At 41.0% G+C, this 15,690-nt stretch overlaps 1 protein-coding gene across 1 annotated transcript in view; it reads right to left on the bottom strand.

Annotated features, from left to right (window-relative positions):
• Positions 1-7,279: 7,279 nt before the first annotated feature.
• Mtbp (MDM2 binding protein) overlaps positions 7,280-15,690 on the bottom strand; it is a 73,895-nt gene continuing 65,484 nt past the window's right edge. The window contains exons 19-22 of the mRNA XM_052160586.1: positions 14,695-14,932; positions 13,928-14,041; positions 8,267-8,332; positions 7,280-7,564 (exon numbers count right to left, since the gene is read on the bottom strand). Of these exons, the coding sequence (XP_052016546.1) occupies positions 7,526-7,564; positions 8,267-8,332; positions 13,928-14,041; positions 14,695-14,932 (457 nt within the window). The 3' untranslated portion in view covers positions 7,280-7,525. The remainder of the gene's footprint in view (positions 7,565-8,266; positions 8,333-13,927; positions 14,042-14,694; positions 14,933-15,690) is intronic.

Genomic DNA, 15,690 nt, shown 5'->3' with positions numbered 1-15,690 from the left:
TTGCTAGAACTCCCTACAAATTGCTTGTGTAGTCACAAGTCTCTCCGTGTGCCCGCTTTCTGGTTTATTTGAAATATTGTTGACCAACTTTTATTTTTAGATATTTTTCTGGGTCATTCAAAAAGGGAAAAAAAGCTATGAGAATAACACAGTAACTAAGTAGAACTTGAATTGTGGAGGGATAATGTGATGGTTTACACATACACACACACACACACACAAACACACACACACACACACACACACAAATGTCTCCCATACTCTTGGGCATTTGAATATTTGGTCTCCAGTTGGTGGTTTTTTTGGGGGAGGGTTATGTGGGTCAACCTTGCTGGGGGACATGCATTAGAGGGGCAGGCTTTGTAAAGCATGTGTTGCTTCCAATTCACCCTCTCTGTACTTGCTGAAGACGTGAGCTTGCTGCCTAGTGCTCCTGCTGCCAGGCCTGCCACTTGCTGCCAGCACTTACCAGGCACAATGGACTCTTCCCCTCTCTATCTGTAAACCCAAACCAGCTCTTCTATAACTTGTGTTGGTCATGTACAACAGAAGAGTAACTAAGGCTGAGGTTTGTAACTCCCCTTCCGATGCAGTCCCTGATGAGGAGGATCCAGTCAGAACATCTTAGCTCTGAGTGGAGGTCAGTCCCTGTGGTGTACAGGTCAGGTCTTGAGGTACATAGTGCAGAGATGTTGGTAATGAAAACCAGACATGCAAAACTTTAGAGAGCAGTTTCTTTGAGCAGTGGGCTTGGCTGAAAATGCTTCCACATCCCAAGTCTTACATAGACATGGTGCTAAGAAGACAAGGCACCAGTGAATGAGAGCTCTTGGGTCTACATAGGATTTATCGAGCCTTTCTGACAGTTCTCACAGCTCCACCATAAGCCATCCATTGCTCAGTCCACCCCTGAAGTTCATGCAGCCTGCAGCTACAGACATCTTCAGAAGCTTTACTTGTTGGTGATGGGTAGCAACTATAGGCACACAGTTAAGAACACAAAAGCTGTTCATGGATTTCTGTGATACTGGTGTTTTTTGTTTTTTGTTTGTTTGTTTTGTTTTGTTTTTTGAGAGAACTGTGGTTTGTATTTGTGTGTGTATCCCTTGAGAGTTCCTGTGTTGGAAACTTGTTCCTTGGCATGGTGCTGATGGAGTGTGAGCTTTAGAAGGTGAAGTTTGGTTAGAAGTCCTCAGGTCAGCCGGGTAATGCCCACAGAGGTGTTAATGGACTTTTCCCAGGACCCCTGAGTTACCTCTCTCTAGAGAGTTGTGATAATAGGCAAACCTGGTGCTATGGCTCAAGCTCTCGTCTAGCTAGCGATGTGACCTTTCCACACACGCTGTTGCCTCAGATATTCCATTCTGCATGAAGCCCTTACCAGATCCTGATGCGGATGCCATGCCTTTGAATGTTCAGAACTGTGAGCCAGGTAAACCTCCCTTAGGAGAGTTACTTGGTTTCACATCTTTCACCACAGAGATGAAAGAGCCAACAGAGAGAGCAAGAACTGGCTGGATCCTAGCAGCTTGCTATGGCCCAGCCTAATGCAGGAGAAAAGCACACAATGTAATCAAGGACACAGCATCAGGGGGTTCTGGGCATACAACATAGAAGCATTCTAACGACATTGGCATTAAGAAAGAAAATGAAGGCACAGTGACTTTCCTGAGTCTAAGCCTTACAGAATACTTAAAACTCAAATCGTGCCACACACTGCATGTGTAAGAGCAGCCCTGTACTGCTTAGCAATGGGAGAGATGTTCTGCTAGGTGATTTACGTGCTACACGCATGTTGTACATTTACACAATGAGTTTCAATGCCACCCGAGACACAATCTTATGGAACCATTACTGCACATGTCTATCATTACAGAGCACATGAATAACAGCTTGCTGAGCTCTGTTTAGTCAATATATAGATAGTGAACCACCACATATTCAGAACTTAGAACATTTACATCACTAGTCCAAGTCAATTACTCCAAGTCAATTACTCCAACAACTGAGTGTCGCACCTCCCTATGAAGGTTCTAGTCTACCAGATGGCTCCTCTGAGCTCAGTACAAAATGGAGAACTCCCTTTTCTTAGAAGAGCTTCCTCTTCTCTGCCTGATATGGGGGAACACAACCCCCCCCAATCTTCTACCTGATGAATGACACCAAGTCCTTGGCAAATCCACAAGCTCACCCCTCCTCCCATAAGAACCTGTCCAGCTTAGTACAAGAAGACAAAGATGGATCAATTCGCATTCTTCTGCATGCTGACCTCCAGTTGAACCAGCACCATTTGTTGAAAAGGCTATCTTTTTTCCATTGGATGTTTTCAGCCCCTTTGTCGAGGATCAAGTGGCCATAGGTGTGTGGGTTCATTTCTGGATCTTCAATCCTGTTCCATTGATCCACCTGCCTGTCACTGTACCAATACCATGCCGTTTTTAACACTATTGCTCTGTAGTATTGCTTGAGGTCAGGGATACTGAGTCCCCCAGAATTTCTTTTGTTGTTGAGAATAGTTTTAGCTATCCTGGGTTTTTTTGTTATTCCAGACAACTCCAAATGGATCAAGGACCTACACATAAATCCAGACACTCTGAAGTTAATAGAAAAGAAACTGGGAAAAACCCTTGAGGACATTGGTACAGGGGGAAAGTTCCTGAACAGAACACCACTAGAGTATGCTCTAAGATCAAGAATTGACAAATGGGACCTCATAAAACTACAAAGTTTCTGTAAGGCAAAGGACACCATCAAAAGGACAAATCGGCAACCAACAAATTGGGAAAAGATCTTCACCAACCCTACATCAGATAGAGGGCTAATATCTAATATATGCAAAGAACTCAAGAAGTTAGACCCCAGAAAACCAAATAACCCTGTTTAAAAAATGGGGTACAGAGTTAAAGAATTCTCACCTGAAGAACTTCGGATGGCGGAGAAGCATCTTAAAAAATGCTCAACTTCATTAGTCATTAGGGAAATGCAAATCTAAACAACCCTGAGATTTTACCTTACACCAGTCAGAATGGCTAAGATTAAAAATTCAGGAGACAGCAGGTGTTGGCGAGGATGTGGAGAAAGAACACTCCTCTACTGCTGGTGGGGTTGCAAATTGGTACAACCACTCTGGAAATCAGTCTGGCGGTTCCTCCGAAAATTAGGCACCTCACTTCCGGAAGATCCTGCAAGGATTCCCCAGCATGTAATAAGGATACATGCTCCACTATGTTCATAGTAGCTCTATTTATCATAGCCAGAAGCTGGAAAGAACCCAGATATCCCTCAACAGAAGAATGGATGCAAAAAAATGTGGTATATATACACAATGGAGTACTATTCAGCCATTAGAAACAATGAATTCATGAAATTCTTAGGCAAATGGATGGAGTTGGAGAACATCATACTAAGTGAGGTAACCCAGACTCAAAAGGTGAATCATGGTATGCACTCACTAATAAGTGGATATTAACCTAGAAAACTGGAATACCCAAAACATAATCCACACATCAAATGAGGTACAAGAAGAACGGAGGAGTGGTCCCTGGTTCTGGAAAGACTCAGTGTAGCAGTGTATAGGGCAAAACTAGAACAGGGAAGTGGGAAGGGGGTTATGGGACTTTTGGGGAGTGGAGGGCCAGAAAAGGGTTAAATCATTTGAAATGTAAATAAAATTATATCGAATAAAAAAAAAAAAAAAAAAAAGAACCTGCCCAGCAAGTAACTAGTATTGCTGGAGTGCTTCTCCATACAAATAAGCACTCGCAGTACTTTAAACTGCAGCCAATAAAACTTCACCTTACGAAGAACCCCTTCCCACTCTCCAAGGTGCATCTATAACCCTGGTTCACTCCGATCAAGTGTGTGCATATAAGCTGACCCCAATAGAGGTATGCACTCAAGCTAAGATCTTCTGAGAGAGCTCTTTCCACACCCTGAGAGGGAAGAAACAGAGACCGTGGAACCACAGGAGGAACTCCAGCACGCCTACCACAAGCCCGGTACACTACTAGGTTTTCTACAACCATTTTCATAATTTTATATTTTTGACATTTTGTTTTTAATCTAATACTTTTAGAGTAATTCATCTTGTAGCCTATTGCAGGGATTTATTCCATAATATTGGAGAATAGTATCTCATTATTGAAACTTTGGTTACTTGGCTTATCCATATTTCTCATTTGGGATTATTGAGAACCAAACTGGTAAGCATAACCTAACTCAATTCCTTGTATAGGTCTTAATTTTTCTGAAGACTGGAGAGTCATTGGGTCTAATAAACTTAGCTTCATAGGCTGCAGTCGATTATTTTCTATTCCTATCAACAGCAGTAAACTCCCCAACTGTGATACAGTCACAATGTGGTATTGACACTTTTAAAATTTCATCCCTCTTTGGGGGTGTTTATAGCTTTAATTTGTATTTGATTAATGATGTTAGTTTAAACATCTTTACTTAACTTATCTCCATTCTGATGTCTTCCTTTGAAAGGTGATTTGCTCAAAATTTTCACACGTCAAAAAACTGGTTTATATCATATTATTAAGTCCTGAGAATTTCTTGTACATTGTACTCAATTTCTGCCTGATTATAGTCTATTCCCAAGAGCAGAACTTTTAAGCTCCAAAACAGAATGTTATTGTTCTAATGGATTGGAGTTTATGCTTTCTGTGTCCTTTCTAGGATAGCCTTCTTTTATCCAGAAGTGAAGTTTTAAAGTTTCTTTTGTATGTTTTATGATTTTAAATACAAAATTATGATCCAGACAGTTAATATTTATATATCATTTGAGGTTATTCACAGTATATCATTTATGCTTCCATATGGACAAGTATACAGATCAAGTGAATACTTGCATATGGTATGAGGTCACTCATGGTACATCATATATATTTCTATAAGGGGAAATATTCATCTGTCTAAGCTCTGTGTTTCTCATAGAAGAGTGGTATGTGGTGGACTGTAAGCAGGATATCTCGATCTCTATTGCAAATCTTGAGGTAGTGAGTCCTTCAGCTTGGTGGTTGTTGATAAAAATACTTGCTAGTGGGGGTTTTGGTGTCTGAAGTGGCCACTTCCTGTAGCCAGGAAGGACTCCCAGTGGAGGGATAAGGACAGCAACCCACCCAAAACTTTGACTCAAGACATGTACTACCTACAAGATGTGCAAAGTTGGAACAGAGTCTGAGGGCAGAGCCCACCAATGACTGGACCAAATGAGACACATCCCACGGGCAAGAACCAATCCCTGACACTCTTAATGATAGTTATGCTTCCAGACAGGAGCCTAGCACAGCTGTCCTCTGAGAGGCTGCACCCAGCAGCCAATGGAGAGAGATGCAGACACCCACAGCCAAACACTGGATGAAGCTTGTGGAGTCCTATGGAATGAGTTGAGGGAAGGACTGAAGGACCCAGAAGGGATGGAAACCCAACAGGAAGACCAACAGAGTCAACTAGTGTATGCCCCTGGGGGCTCCCATAGGCTGAATAACCAACCAAAGAGCAAGCATGGACTAGACTTAGACCTCCCATACATACGTGGCAGATGTGCAGCTTGGTCTTCATGTGGGTCCCCCAACAGCTGAAGTGTCGGCTGTCCCTGAACCTGTTGCCTGCCTGTGGATCCCATTCCCCTAAGTGGGCTGCCTTGGTTGGCCTCAATGGGAGAGGATGTGCCTAGGCCTGCAATGACCTGATGTGGCAGGATGGGGTGATACCCAGTGGGGGGGCTACTCCTTCTCAGAGGAGGGGAGGGGGAAATATCAGAGGAACTGTATGAGGAGGGACTGGTAAGAGAGGAGGGTGGATACTGGGATGTAAAGTGAACAAATTCAGCTTATAGTTTTTCCTCAAAGTGGAATATGTATTTCAAATTTTTATATTACCATTAATACATATGCTTATTTTTAAAATCTACTTATAGGCATATATTAGGTCATGTTGGGATTTCTAAAGACATACAGCTTTATTAAGTAATAGAAAACTAGGATCTGTAAAAGAAAAGAAAATGCTGTGTATGCCAACTTAAGAGATCTCATAATTGGATAAAGTGTGGTTTAAAGAATCAAAATCTGCCTCTGGCTTTGTAACTTCTAAGCTATGGGAGACTACATTTCATCTTATCTCTAGTCCTTAAGAGGGGATATTTACCTCATTTGTTAGCACTAGGACACATGTAAAATATTTTAGCACCATATCTGGCACATAATTACTCCACACACTTGTGATTAGTACCACCCTCCATGATGCCTATGCAGTCAGGACTACTTTCTGCTTTTAGACTAGAAAACTGAGGTCACAAACGTTTTCACTTCTATGGCTATTACTGTTTCTAGATAAACTTTCCCAAGTTGCCTCTGCTAATCCATTGCTCTGAGAAACTAGCTAGTACCTTTTACCTTGTAAATTTCTATTAGTTTGTTGAATAAATTTACACCCCAAAACCCTATTGCTAGAGAACATTTTAAAAGATAATTTTGCTGATCAAAGAGAATCTTTAAGTTATTCCTTCATTCTCTGCAATATCTTCAGATATGAAAGGTTTAGATAAAAGGGGAGACTTTGAAATCAGCAGCTTCAAGGATACCCACAAACACTTTTTGAAAGTCTTAGCTTGGTTTCCACGTGAGCAAACAGAGCACACACGTTGGGCACATTTTGAGAAGTGGAAGAGACTGCAAAGAAAAAAATCCCAGCAACTTACTTCAGAAAAGCTGAAGGTTTCAAAACACCAAAGAAAATGAAACAGGCTAAAGCTCTCGATATGTAAAAATTCTTCCAAACCAACAAGCAAAAGTTATAGAGTGTTCAGAATGAAAAAGATCCAAAGCTGAGAATAAACAATAAAAATGTTGCTAACTCATTTTCAAACTTTCACTTTCACTGGTTTCAGTCTTTGGAGAAAGTGGAGAGGGATGCTGACAGTACAATCACAAGGTGACACTCTGGAAGGCAATTTGGAAATACTGAAAGGCTTAAAACCCATACATTTTACCTCTCAGAAGTCATGATTCTGTAGTAACCACCAGTGCCACAGTGGTTAGTTAGTGCTCTTAGAGCAGAAGCAGGACCACAAGCAGGAAGCAGAGAGAGCACACTCAAAGCCTCAATGTCACGTACAGTGAGTGACACACTCCTCCAACAAGGCACCTCCTGAGTTTCCCCCAACAGGACCAGCATCTGAGGACCAACGCCAGAGCTTGTGGGGAACATTCCAATTCACACTACCACAGGCAGCAACCCAATCAGGCACACTAATAAGGACATGCAATACAGGAAGTAACGAAATATTACTGTTTATTAAACTATTAAATAGCCAAGAGTTAAAACATTTAAAATATAACATATTAAAATATTGTGAAACTGTAAAAATAAGTGCATTAGTTAAAAATACTTTAACTGAGCGTCACAAGACTATATAAATACAGGGCCCCGTGGGCCCGCTTTACAAACGTAGCATCTCCTCTCCTCTGAGTACAGTTTGCAGGCTGGGTACAGTTGCCTAAGTGAAGGGAGATGTGGCCACTTATTTCATGCTCATCTTTTCTACCACCCATTCAATCACCTGGGGAAGAAAACAGATGCACGATTATAGAATCACTGTGCAAACCACACGTGGTGAAACGACTTCCCACGGCTTCAAAAGTATGTGGTGGGTGTGCCCTCCCTCCAGGGCACCTCACTTCCCTCCTCCCACCCCCCACCCCGTTTACTCCAGTATTAAAATATATGTATTAAATCTCAACTGTTTTTGTTTTTTTCAACAAAACCTTCAAAGATAGCACAGAAAATGTAAATTAAAAAAGCAGCATTCAGTCTTTATACCTAAGGATATTTTATTTTCCAAGTGAAGGGCATGTTGAGCCTCACACACGAAGCTGAGTCCTGTGACTGTCCTCAGTGGGCCAGACAACGGCTCAAGCTACTTCCTTACCTTTATTTGAAAGCACCTTTGTAATGGTCACTCAAAAGAGTTAAACCAAACTTGGAAAACAGCTAATCAAAATAGAGTATTTTTCCTAGTTCTTTGAATTATTTTTCTCATTTTTCTCTTTTAATATCATTTGAGAAAATCTTTTTTGATAAAACTACCTATTAAGTGTTATTAGACTTTGCCTGAACAAATCTATTGTTAAATATCAAGGATATCTCAGAAGGGTGGAGGTGAAACAACCATCTCTATTTTTACCGTCAGTTAACAGCAGAACAACAACCCTGAAACAAAATCCTAATTTAATTGAACGTGGCTTTTTTGAGAATTACTTACCTGCACCACGTTGTTGTTGGCTGTTTTCTTCATTTCTTCAAAGAGACCCCTTGATGTTTTCAGATCCTAGACATTAATGAAACACAGCATTTGGAGCCTTGTTTATTACATTACCAACAGCTCATTATAAATGAACTTGAGATTATCCTAAAGAATTCTACAAGTACCACTGCAATTAGGAAAATATTGCCAGAATCAATGTAGTAATAGTCTCATCCTGAAATACTGAAATTCTCTCACCAAACAGACAGATGGACAGATGGAGGGATGGCCGGACGGATACACACACACACACACACACACACACACACACACACACACACGCGCGCGCGCGCGCTGTCCCACATCCCATGTCTCCAACAATGCTGGCCCATGCTCACCCTCACACTGGACCACTGATGCTTTAGTCCTTGGGAAATAAACATTTGGTTTCTACTAATTGTTCAGATACATATTTTTACTTCTTTTTTAGCTATTTCATTCTACCACAAAGAAGAATAACACTAGAATCTTACTTTCTAAAATTGGTTTTAGAAAGTAAGGCTGGGGACTGGGCTCAGTGGTGGAGTACCTGTGCTATGTACAAAATCCTGCGTTCAACTCACAGAAAGGGGGGCAGGCAGAGGAGTTGGAGAACATATCAAATTAAAACACAAAATTAAAATAAAGCTTAATTGTACAAAAGGGGGAAATGCATCCTCTAGTAAGCAGGTAATACCTCACAGAGGTGGCCACTCTCAATTCTTCTAGCAATCCCTCCTGTGTGTACCACCACATCTCCATCTGTAATGCTTTGCTGGTCCCTGATGATTTAGCAGTTTCAGAATGACGAATAGCACGGATCATTAACAGTCAGGTCTAGGTCTATGCCCACCACTACCTTCTCTCGCTCTTCCTCTACAGTATCATTACCTCACAGCTTGGCCTTCATAATTAGCTTGTGCTTGCTTTACTGTATCTAAGAAAGGCTGTGTAACCACGAGGCAATCAGTGTACTGTGGCCACGTCTGATTCATTCAGCTTCTACACTTCCTCTAGTGAAGTGACTGGGTTATTGGTGGGATATTTTTTTCTCCACCAACAGTGTTCCACATACACACCTCTGATATTTCCCCCTGTCTGATAATGGGTTGATTAAATGCCTGAAAAAGCTTTTTAAAACACTGACATGTCCTGGATAATCTCTCACCACCCTTTTCTGGGGGGGCTTTCCTGACAACCTCATTATTGTTTCTGAACCCACAGATCTTCCTTCTGCCTGCCCCAGCTGCCTGGAGTCTCCGTAGGCCAGCCCCCTGGGGTTTGTTTGTCTCATTTTAAGTCAATTTTTGTTTTATTTCTTGGTTTAGCCTTTTATGTGCTCCACTTGATTTTCTAACAGATTCTGTAAAAGAGAAAGATTTACTTTAAAACCTTTTCTGGGATGAAAATGTTGTTATTAACTCTTCTCATCTGATTGGCTTATAGACCAGACAGGTCACTTTCCCTCAGAACTAGAAGGTGCTTTTTACTGTCTTCTAGGGACTGAGATACCCTGGAAATGTCTGACACCATTTAATTCTTGGACCTTTCAATAAATAAGCACCCTTTCTCTTAGGAAATCTCAGAAAATATTCCGGATACCTGGAGACCTGACAGTCTAGTGGCTTGCTGTCATTTTACTTACTGACTTGGGAAAGCAGCATCTTGTCTAACAAGAAGCCTGGATTCCTCATTTCTGGGATCTTTTTAAAAATATAATATTTATTTGTTGAATTTATAATATAATTACATCATTTTCCCCATTCCTTTCCTCCCTCTAACTCCTTCCATGTAAGTCCTCCCCCCCTCTTTTCTAAATCTATGGTTTTCTTTTTCTTTAATTATTGGTATGTGTGTGTGTGTGTGTGTGTGTGTGTATGTGTGTGTGTGTGTGTATGTGTGTGTGCATATTTGTGTATGTGAGTGTATGCACATGTGCATGTGCATGCATGTGTATGTCTGTATGTGCATGTGTGTGTATATGTATGTGTGCGCATGTATATACGTGTGCATGTACGTGAGCGTGTACATGTGTGTATATGTGTATGTGTCTGAGTGTGTATGTACATGTGTGTATGTGTATGTATGTTAGTATGTGTGTATGTGCATGTGTGTGTATGTGTGTGCATATGTGTATATGTGTGCATGTGTGTGTGCACATGTGTATATGTGTGCATGTGTGTATGTGCGTGTGCATGTGTGTATGTGTGTATATGTGTGTGCATGTGTGTGTGTGCACATGTGTATATGTGTGCATGTGTGTGTGTGTGTACACGTGTGTGTTCAGGCCATGTTTAGGGAACCACGTTGGTAAGACTTTATCACCAAAGTTGAAAGCGGAAGAAATAGATATTCTAAACAGATCTATAACAAATGAATAGACTGAAATAGTAACAGAAAAGTCCTCATAAATTCACAGCAAAATTCTACCAGACTTTTAAAGATCTACAGCCAAAATTTCTTAAACTATTAAAATAAAAACAAATAACAAACAAAAACAAACAAAAAACCATTAACAGATAGATCACTCTCAAACTCCTTTAATGAAGCTCACCTCTCTCTGACACCTAACCAGGCAAAGACACAACAATGAGAACTACGGTCAATCTCCCTGAGGAAGGTATATTCAAAAACACTCAAAAAAATGCCTACAACCCAAATACAGACATACATCAAGAATATTATCCACCAGGGATAAAGGTGGCTTCATCCCTGAGATGCAGGGATGGTTCAACATAAATGGACTTAAAGACAAAAGATGCAGGAAAAACATCTGACAAAATCTAACGTCTTCATGATAAAAGTGCTAGATAAAGCAGGGCAGAGGGAACATGCTTCAACATATAGAAGCTGGAGAAGAAAAACTCACACCAGCATCATCCTAACTGAAGAAAAACCTGAAGCGACCCTACAGATCTCAGGATGAGACAGGGCTGTCCATTACCCACACTCCTTTTTTTTTTTAATATTTTTATTTTCTATATTCTTTGTTTACATTCCAAATGATTTTCCCTTTCCCAGATCCTCCCTCCCCATATGTCCCATAAACCTTCTCTCCACCCATTCTCCAATCACCTCCCTCCTTTTTCTCTGTCCTTATATTCCCCTCCAACGCTAGATCAATCCTTTCCGGGATCAGGACCCTCTCCATACTTCTTCATGGGAGTCATTTGTTATGCGATTTGTGCTTTCAGTATTCAGAGCTTCTGGGCTAATTAACATCCACTTATCAGAGATTGCATTCCATGTGTATTCTTTTGTGATTGGGTTACCTCACTTAGGATGATATTTTCCAAATCAAACCATTTGCCTAAAAATTTGGTGAATTCATTGTTTGTAATAGCTGAGTAGTATTCCATTGTGTAAATATACCACATTTTCTGTATCCATTCCTCCTTTGAGGGACATCTGGGTTCTTTCCAGCTTCTGGCTATTATAAATAAGGCTGCTATGAACATAATGGAACATGTGTCTTTATTGCATGCCGGGGGAATCTGCCAATCCACAAGCATGGCAGATTTTTCCATTTTCTGAGGTCTTCTTCGATTTCCTTCTTCAGAGACCTGAAGTTCTTGTCGTATAGATCTTTCACTTGTTTGGTTAGAGTCACACCAAGATACTTTATATTGTTTGTGGATATTGTGAAGGGTGTCATTTCCCTAACTTCTCAAGACTGTGCTGGAAGATATAGCCAGAGCAATAAGAAAAAAGAAGGGAAACTTTGGATAAAAGGGGGCAAGATTAGTCCAAGGATCCCTGTCTGCACATGGCATATCATACAGAAGAGATTCCAAAAACTCTACCAGAAACCTTCAAGGAACAACAAATTCAACAATGTGGCAGAATATAGAATTTACCAAATCAGTAGCTTTTCTAGACATCAACAGTAAATACACAGCAGAGATCACGGACACATACCCATTTGCAACAGCCTCAAAGAAAATAATATATCAGGAAGTGAGTGTGTCCCTAACGGAAGCTTTGCTGTATTTTCACAATTCTCTCTCCCACTGTCTCTTATCTTTGAAGCTCCTATTATCAGCAGAGGGCCTTCTGGATCTAGCCTCCATTTTCTCTTTCTAGAGTTCTTCTGGTTTATTTCTTACTATTTGTAAAAAATTTCCAGCTCAGCTGTGCAGCATTTCTATTAAGTTGGTTTCCTCACACCTTTAATTAAGAGAAGCCGTAGTATTCTGTGTGTGGCTTTGGTGATAGCACATAGTTCTAGTTTTATGGGCACGGTTTTATTTCTGGGATAATTCTAGTGTTTATAATATTTCTCCCACTTTCTAAACTTTTTAGAAAACTTTTCAGAGTTTTCTTTACATTTTGGCTTCCCTTGAGTCAGAAGTTCTCCACACAGTCTGCTAGTCCTTTGTTGTCCTCTCTACTTAGAAAAAAGACACTGAAACTATGGATGCCTTGAGTGCTGAGCTTGGTGGCTTTACCAGGAAGGGGACCAGATGACCAGCTGGCTTCTCACTGACGCACCCAGCATTTCCTTTGCACTGGCGACCTTCCTGTGAGAGGTGTGGGCACAGAACTGTTCAAAGGCCCTGTAGTCACCACTGTGGAAGAAGGCCATTCACTGTGGTTTGTTTAGTTCCTCTGCTTCCTCTGGCTTCTGGCTGAAGCAGCACCAGGCTTACTGGTATTTTGTGTAGAAATCAGGAAGGTTTCTCATAACTTCATTTACTGTGCACACGCTTTTGTGTGCTTACTCAATGAAATCTATTTGTATAGCTTTTTCTTACCTTTCTCCACTTGCTTTTTGTAGTGATGCTGCCCAGCTTGAGCAGACTTAAGAGAGGGTACTGAATGCATGTGTCACTCCTGCCATTTTACCCCAAGACCTACTTCTGCTTGCTGGTTAGGTCTCAGGCAAAGAAGATCAAACAGCACCCAAGTCTCAGAAAGCTGACATCCAACCGTCATGTAGAGGCTGGGAAAAGCTCAATAAGAGAGAATGCCTATTGTGTAAGCACAAGGACCTGAGTTCAAACCCCCAGCACAGTCAGAGAAGACCAAGCATGGCTGTGTATTCCTCTAACCTCAGAGTTAGGAGGTGAGACAGGAGGATCGTGGCAGCTCAGTGGCCAACCGTGATCAGCACAATGGCAAGATTCCAGGTCAGTGAGAGACTCTGTCTTGCTATTCATCTTTGGCCTATGAATGCATGTGCAATGTACCACACATTCACAGCACACAAAAACACGTGATTTGAAAAGAAAATAAAGAAAATTATCACCTGAGCAGCCCCTTACCCCCACCTAACTCCTTACATCGGGCCAAAATTAACAGCTGCCTGTTTATTACTTTTTGTAATAAAATACTATACTCACTATTTAGCTTCATATAGCTTAATTGTAAAATAATTACCAATTGATGCTAAGGCTCTGCCTTAGTAAAAGACCTGTTAGGAAAAGCACTAAGGCCTCTCTCTGACTGAAGCATCTTTCTATATGCAAGGCTAACATCAAATAAAGCAAATGTAAAGCAGTTTCACTGCCGTATTCCTGCCTCCGTTTAAAGCAGCCTGGCAGCAAGTGCACACTGATAACATAAAACCTATGTGCACACATCTCACGGAGACATCCAAACACGAAACAAACCCAACGGTGAGTAGGGAAGACACCACACCTTCAGGTAGAACTTGGAGATGTCGAAGAGTCTCTGGCTGCAGGCAGTGAAGCTCTCATGGGCCTCGGTGATGCGGTGCCTCTTCAGGGTTTCTGTAACCACCTCCTTCAGCATCTTCAACAGAAAGGAGCAACTATTTCAATTCTGATGATAAACGAATTGTGAACTATACAGGCCTTTGCCTGTACTCAGGATAAATATGGTTGTTCTGACAAAAGCCTTGAGAAAAGGCAGCCCTAACATCTACACTCTCATCCATGCCTCAGGATTCTTGTTCAGCAGGAAGTGCCTACTGTAACTGGGGAGAGGGATTGAAATCACACACTGTGACCTGAAACCTGAATGCCAAATTATACACAGCAGGGAAATCTTCTTTAGAAGAAAGATTTCAAGCACGGAAAATCAAGAGGGAACCTGGAAAATCAAGAGGGAACCTTTATAACGTTCCTGTTCTGACACACTGACATGCCAACTTTTACAATAAATAATCAACTTCTGTCTCATTTGTGTCCCTTACGTACCCTTCCCATGTCTTCCTCACAGACCTTCATTCCTAGCCACACTGACTTTTGAACTCATGGCTTCACACATGCTAGGCAAATGTTCTACCCGGGAGCACCAGTCTTCTCCCTCCTTCTAGCATCTGATGATTGTAAGTTCAGGATGTTATTTTATTCTTCATAAACCCGTTAGGCATTTTTTATTTTTTTAAAGATTCACACAATGAAGTTTTTTCGTGCAGAACTGAGAAAGCAGGAAGTTTTTACCCGTGTGTGTTTCTGGGATCGTGATTCCTTAATTTGCTTTGATGATTTTGATTCGTGTGCTCGTTTTTGTCCTGCACTGGTCTTTGTGGTAACTTTGGAAGCTTCCCGACCAGGAAGTGGAAGTGACGGTACACAGTGCTCTGCCTGAGGCTTCCTGGATGTCCCTGAGTGATGGTAACGATTACTATTGCAACTTGCTTGAGAAAGCAAACAATCCGAGCTTTCTGATTTCATAATTCTGTAGGTTGGAAAAAAAGTACAAATGAAATGAATCAACAATGGAGCCAACTTTTCACTTTAAATGTTACAACTATTTTCATTTAAACACAAATCCAAGAAAACTAAAATCTCTTGCTAGTTTGCATAAAATAATAGACACCAAACAATGAAGCTGCTCCTTTAGTTTTGTGACTTATGCACTGTGATAGTGCTGTCAACGGGACAGAATCTAGACTCTCTGGGCATGCGTGCAGTGTTCTCATGACTGCACTGATCGATGGGGAAGGACTCATCTTACCATGGGTGGGCCCCCCTTTGTGCTATCCCTCTGCAACTCTGAGCAAAGTAAGTAACTAAAAACAAATACAAGTAGAACAAAAACTGGTTCTTGTTTCAGTTTTTCTAAATCGTTTGTAGTGCCTTCCACAATGATTCAGGAATGTGTTCCTTTCTCAAAACAGACATTAGAAGCCTCCCTCCAGTCCTCTCAGGCTACAGCACGCTCCAGTATACAGTAGGCTTTGCCTGAATATAAATCTTTTTAACGGCTTTGCTTTGCAACTTAATCAGACATAAAAACTTCCACAAACTAACAAAGATGTCATAAAAATCATTTAGCTATTGCATAGCAGGAAACAGTATTTTTATATTTTCACCTATTCAAAAGGTCTTCAAAATTTTCTTTCTACACATTTTATAGTTATTTTAAGGGCTTAAGTATAGCCAGATCTTACAGCATATTTTATATGCCCAGGGCCTAAATCTAACATGTGGCCT

The sequence above is a fragment of the Apodemus sylvaticus genome, chromosome 17 (genome assembly GCF_947179515.1).
Source record: "Apodemus sylvaticus chromosome 17, mApoSyl1.1, whole genome shotgun sequence".
Classification (NCBI taxonomy): Eukaryota; Metazoa; Chordata; class Mammalia; order Rodentia; family Muridae; genus Apodemus; species Apodemus sylvaticus.
The sequence above is the reverse complement of the archived record's forward strand: the minus strand, read 5'-3'. Positions and strand labels throughout refer to the sequence as shown.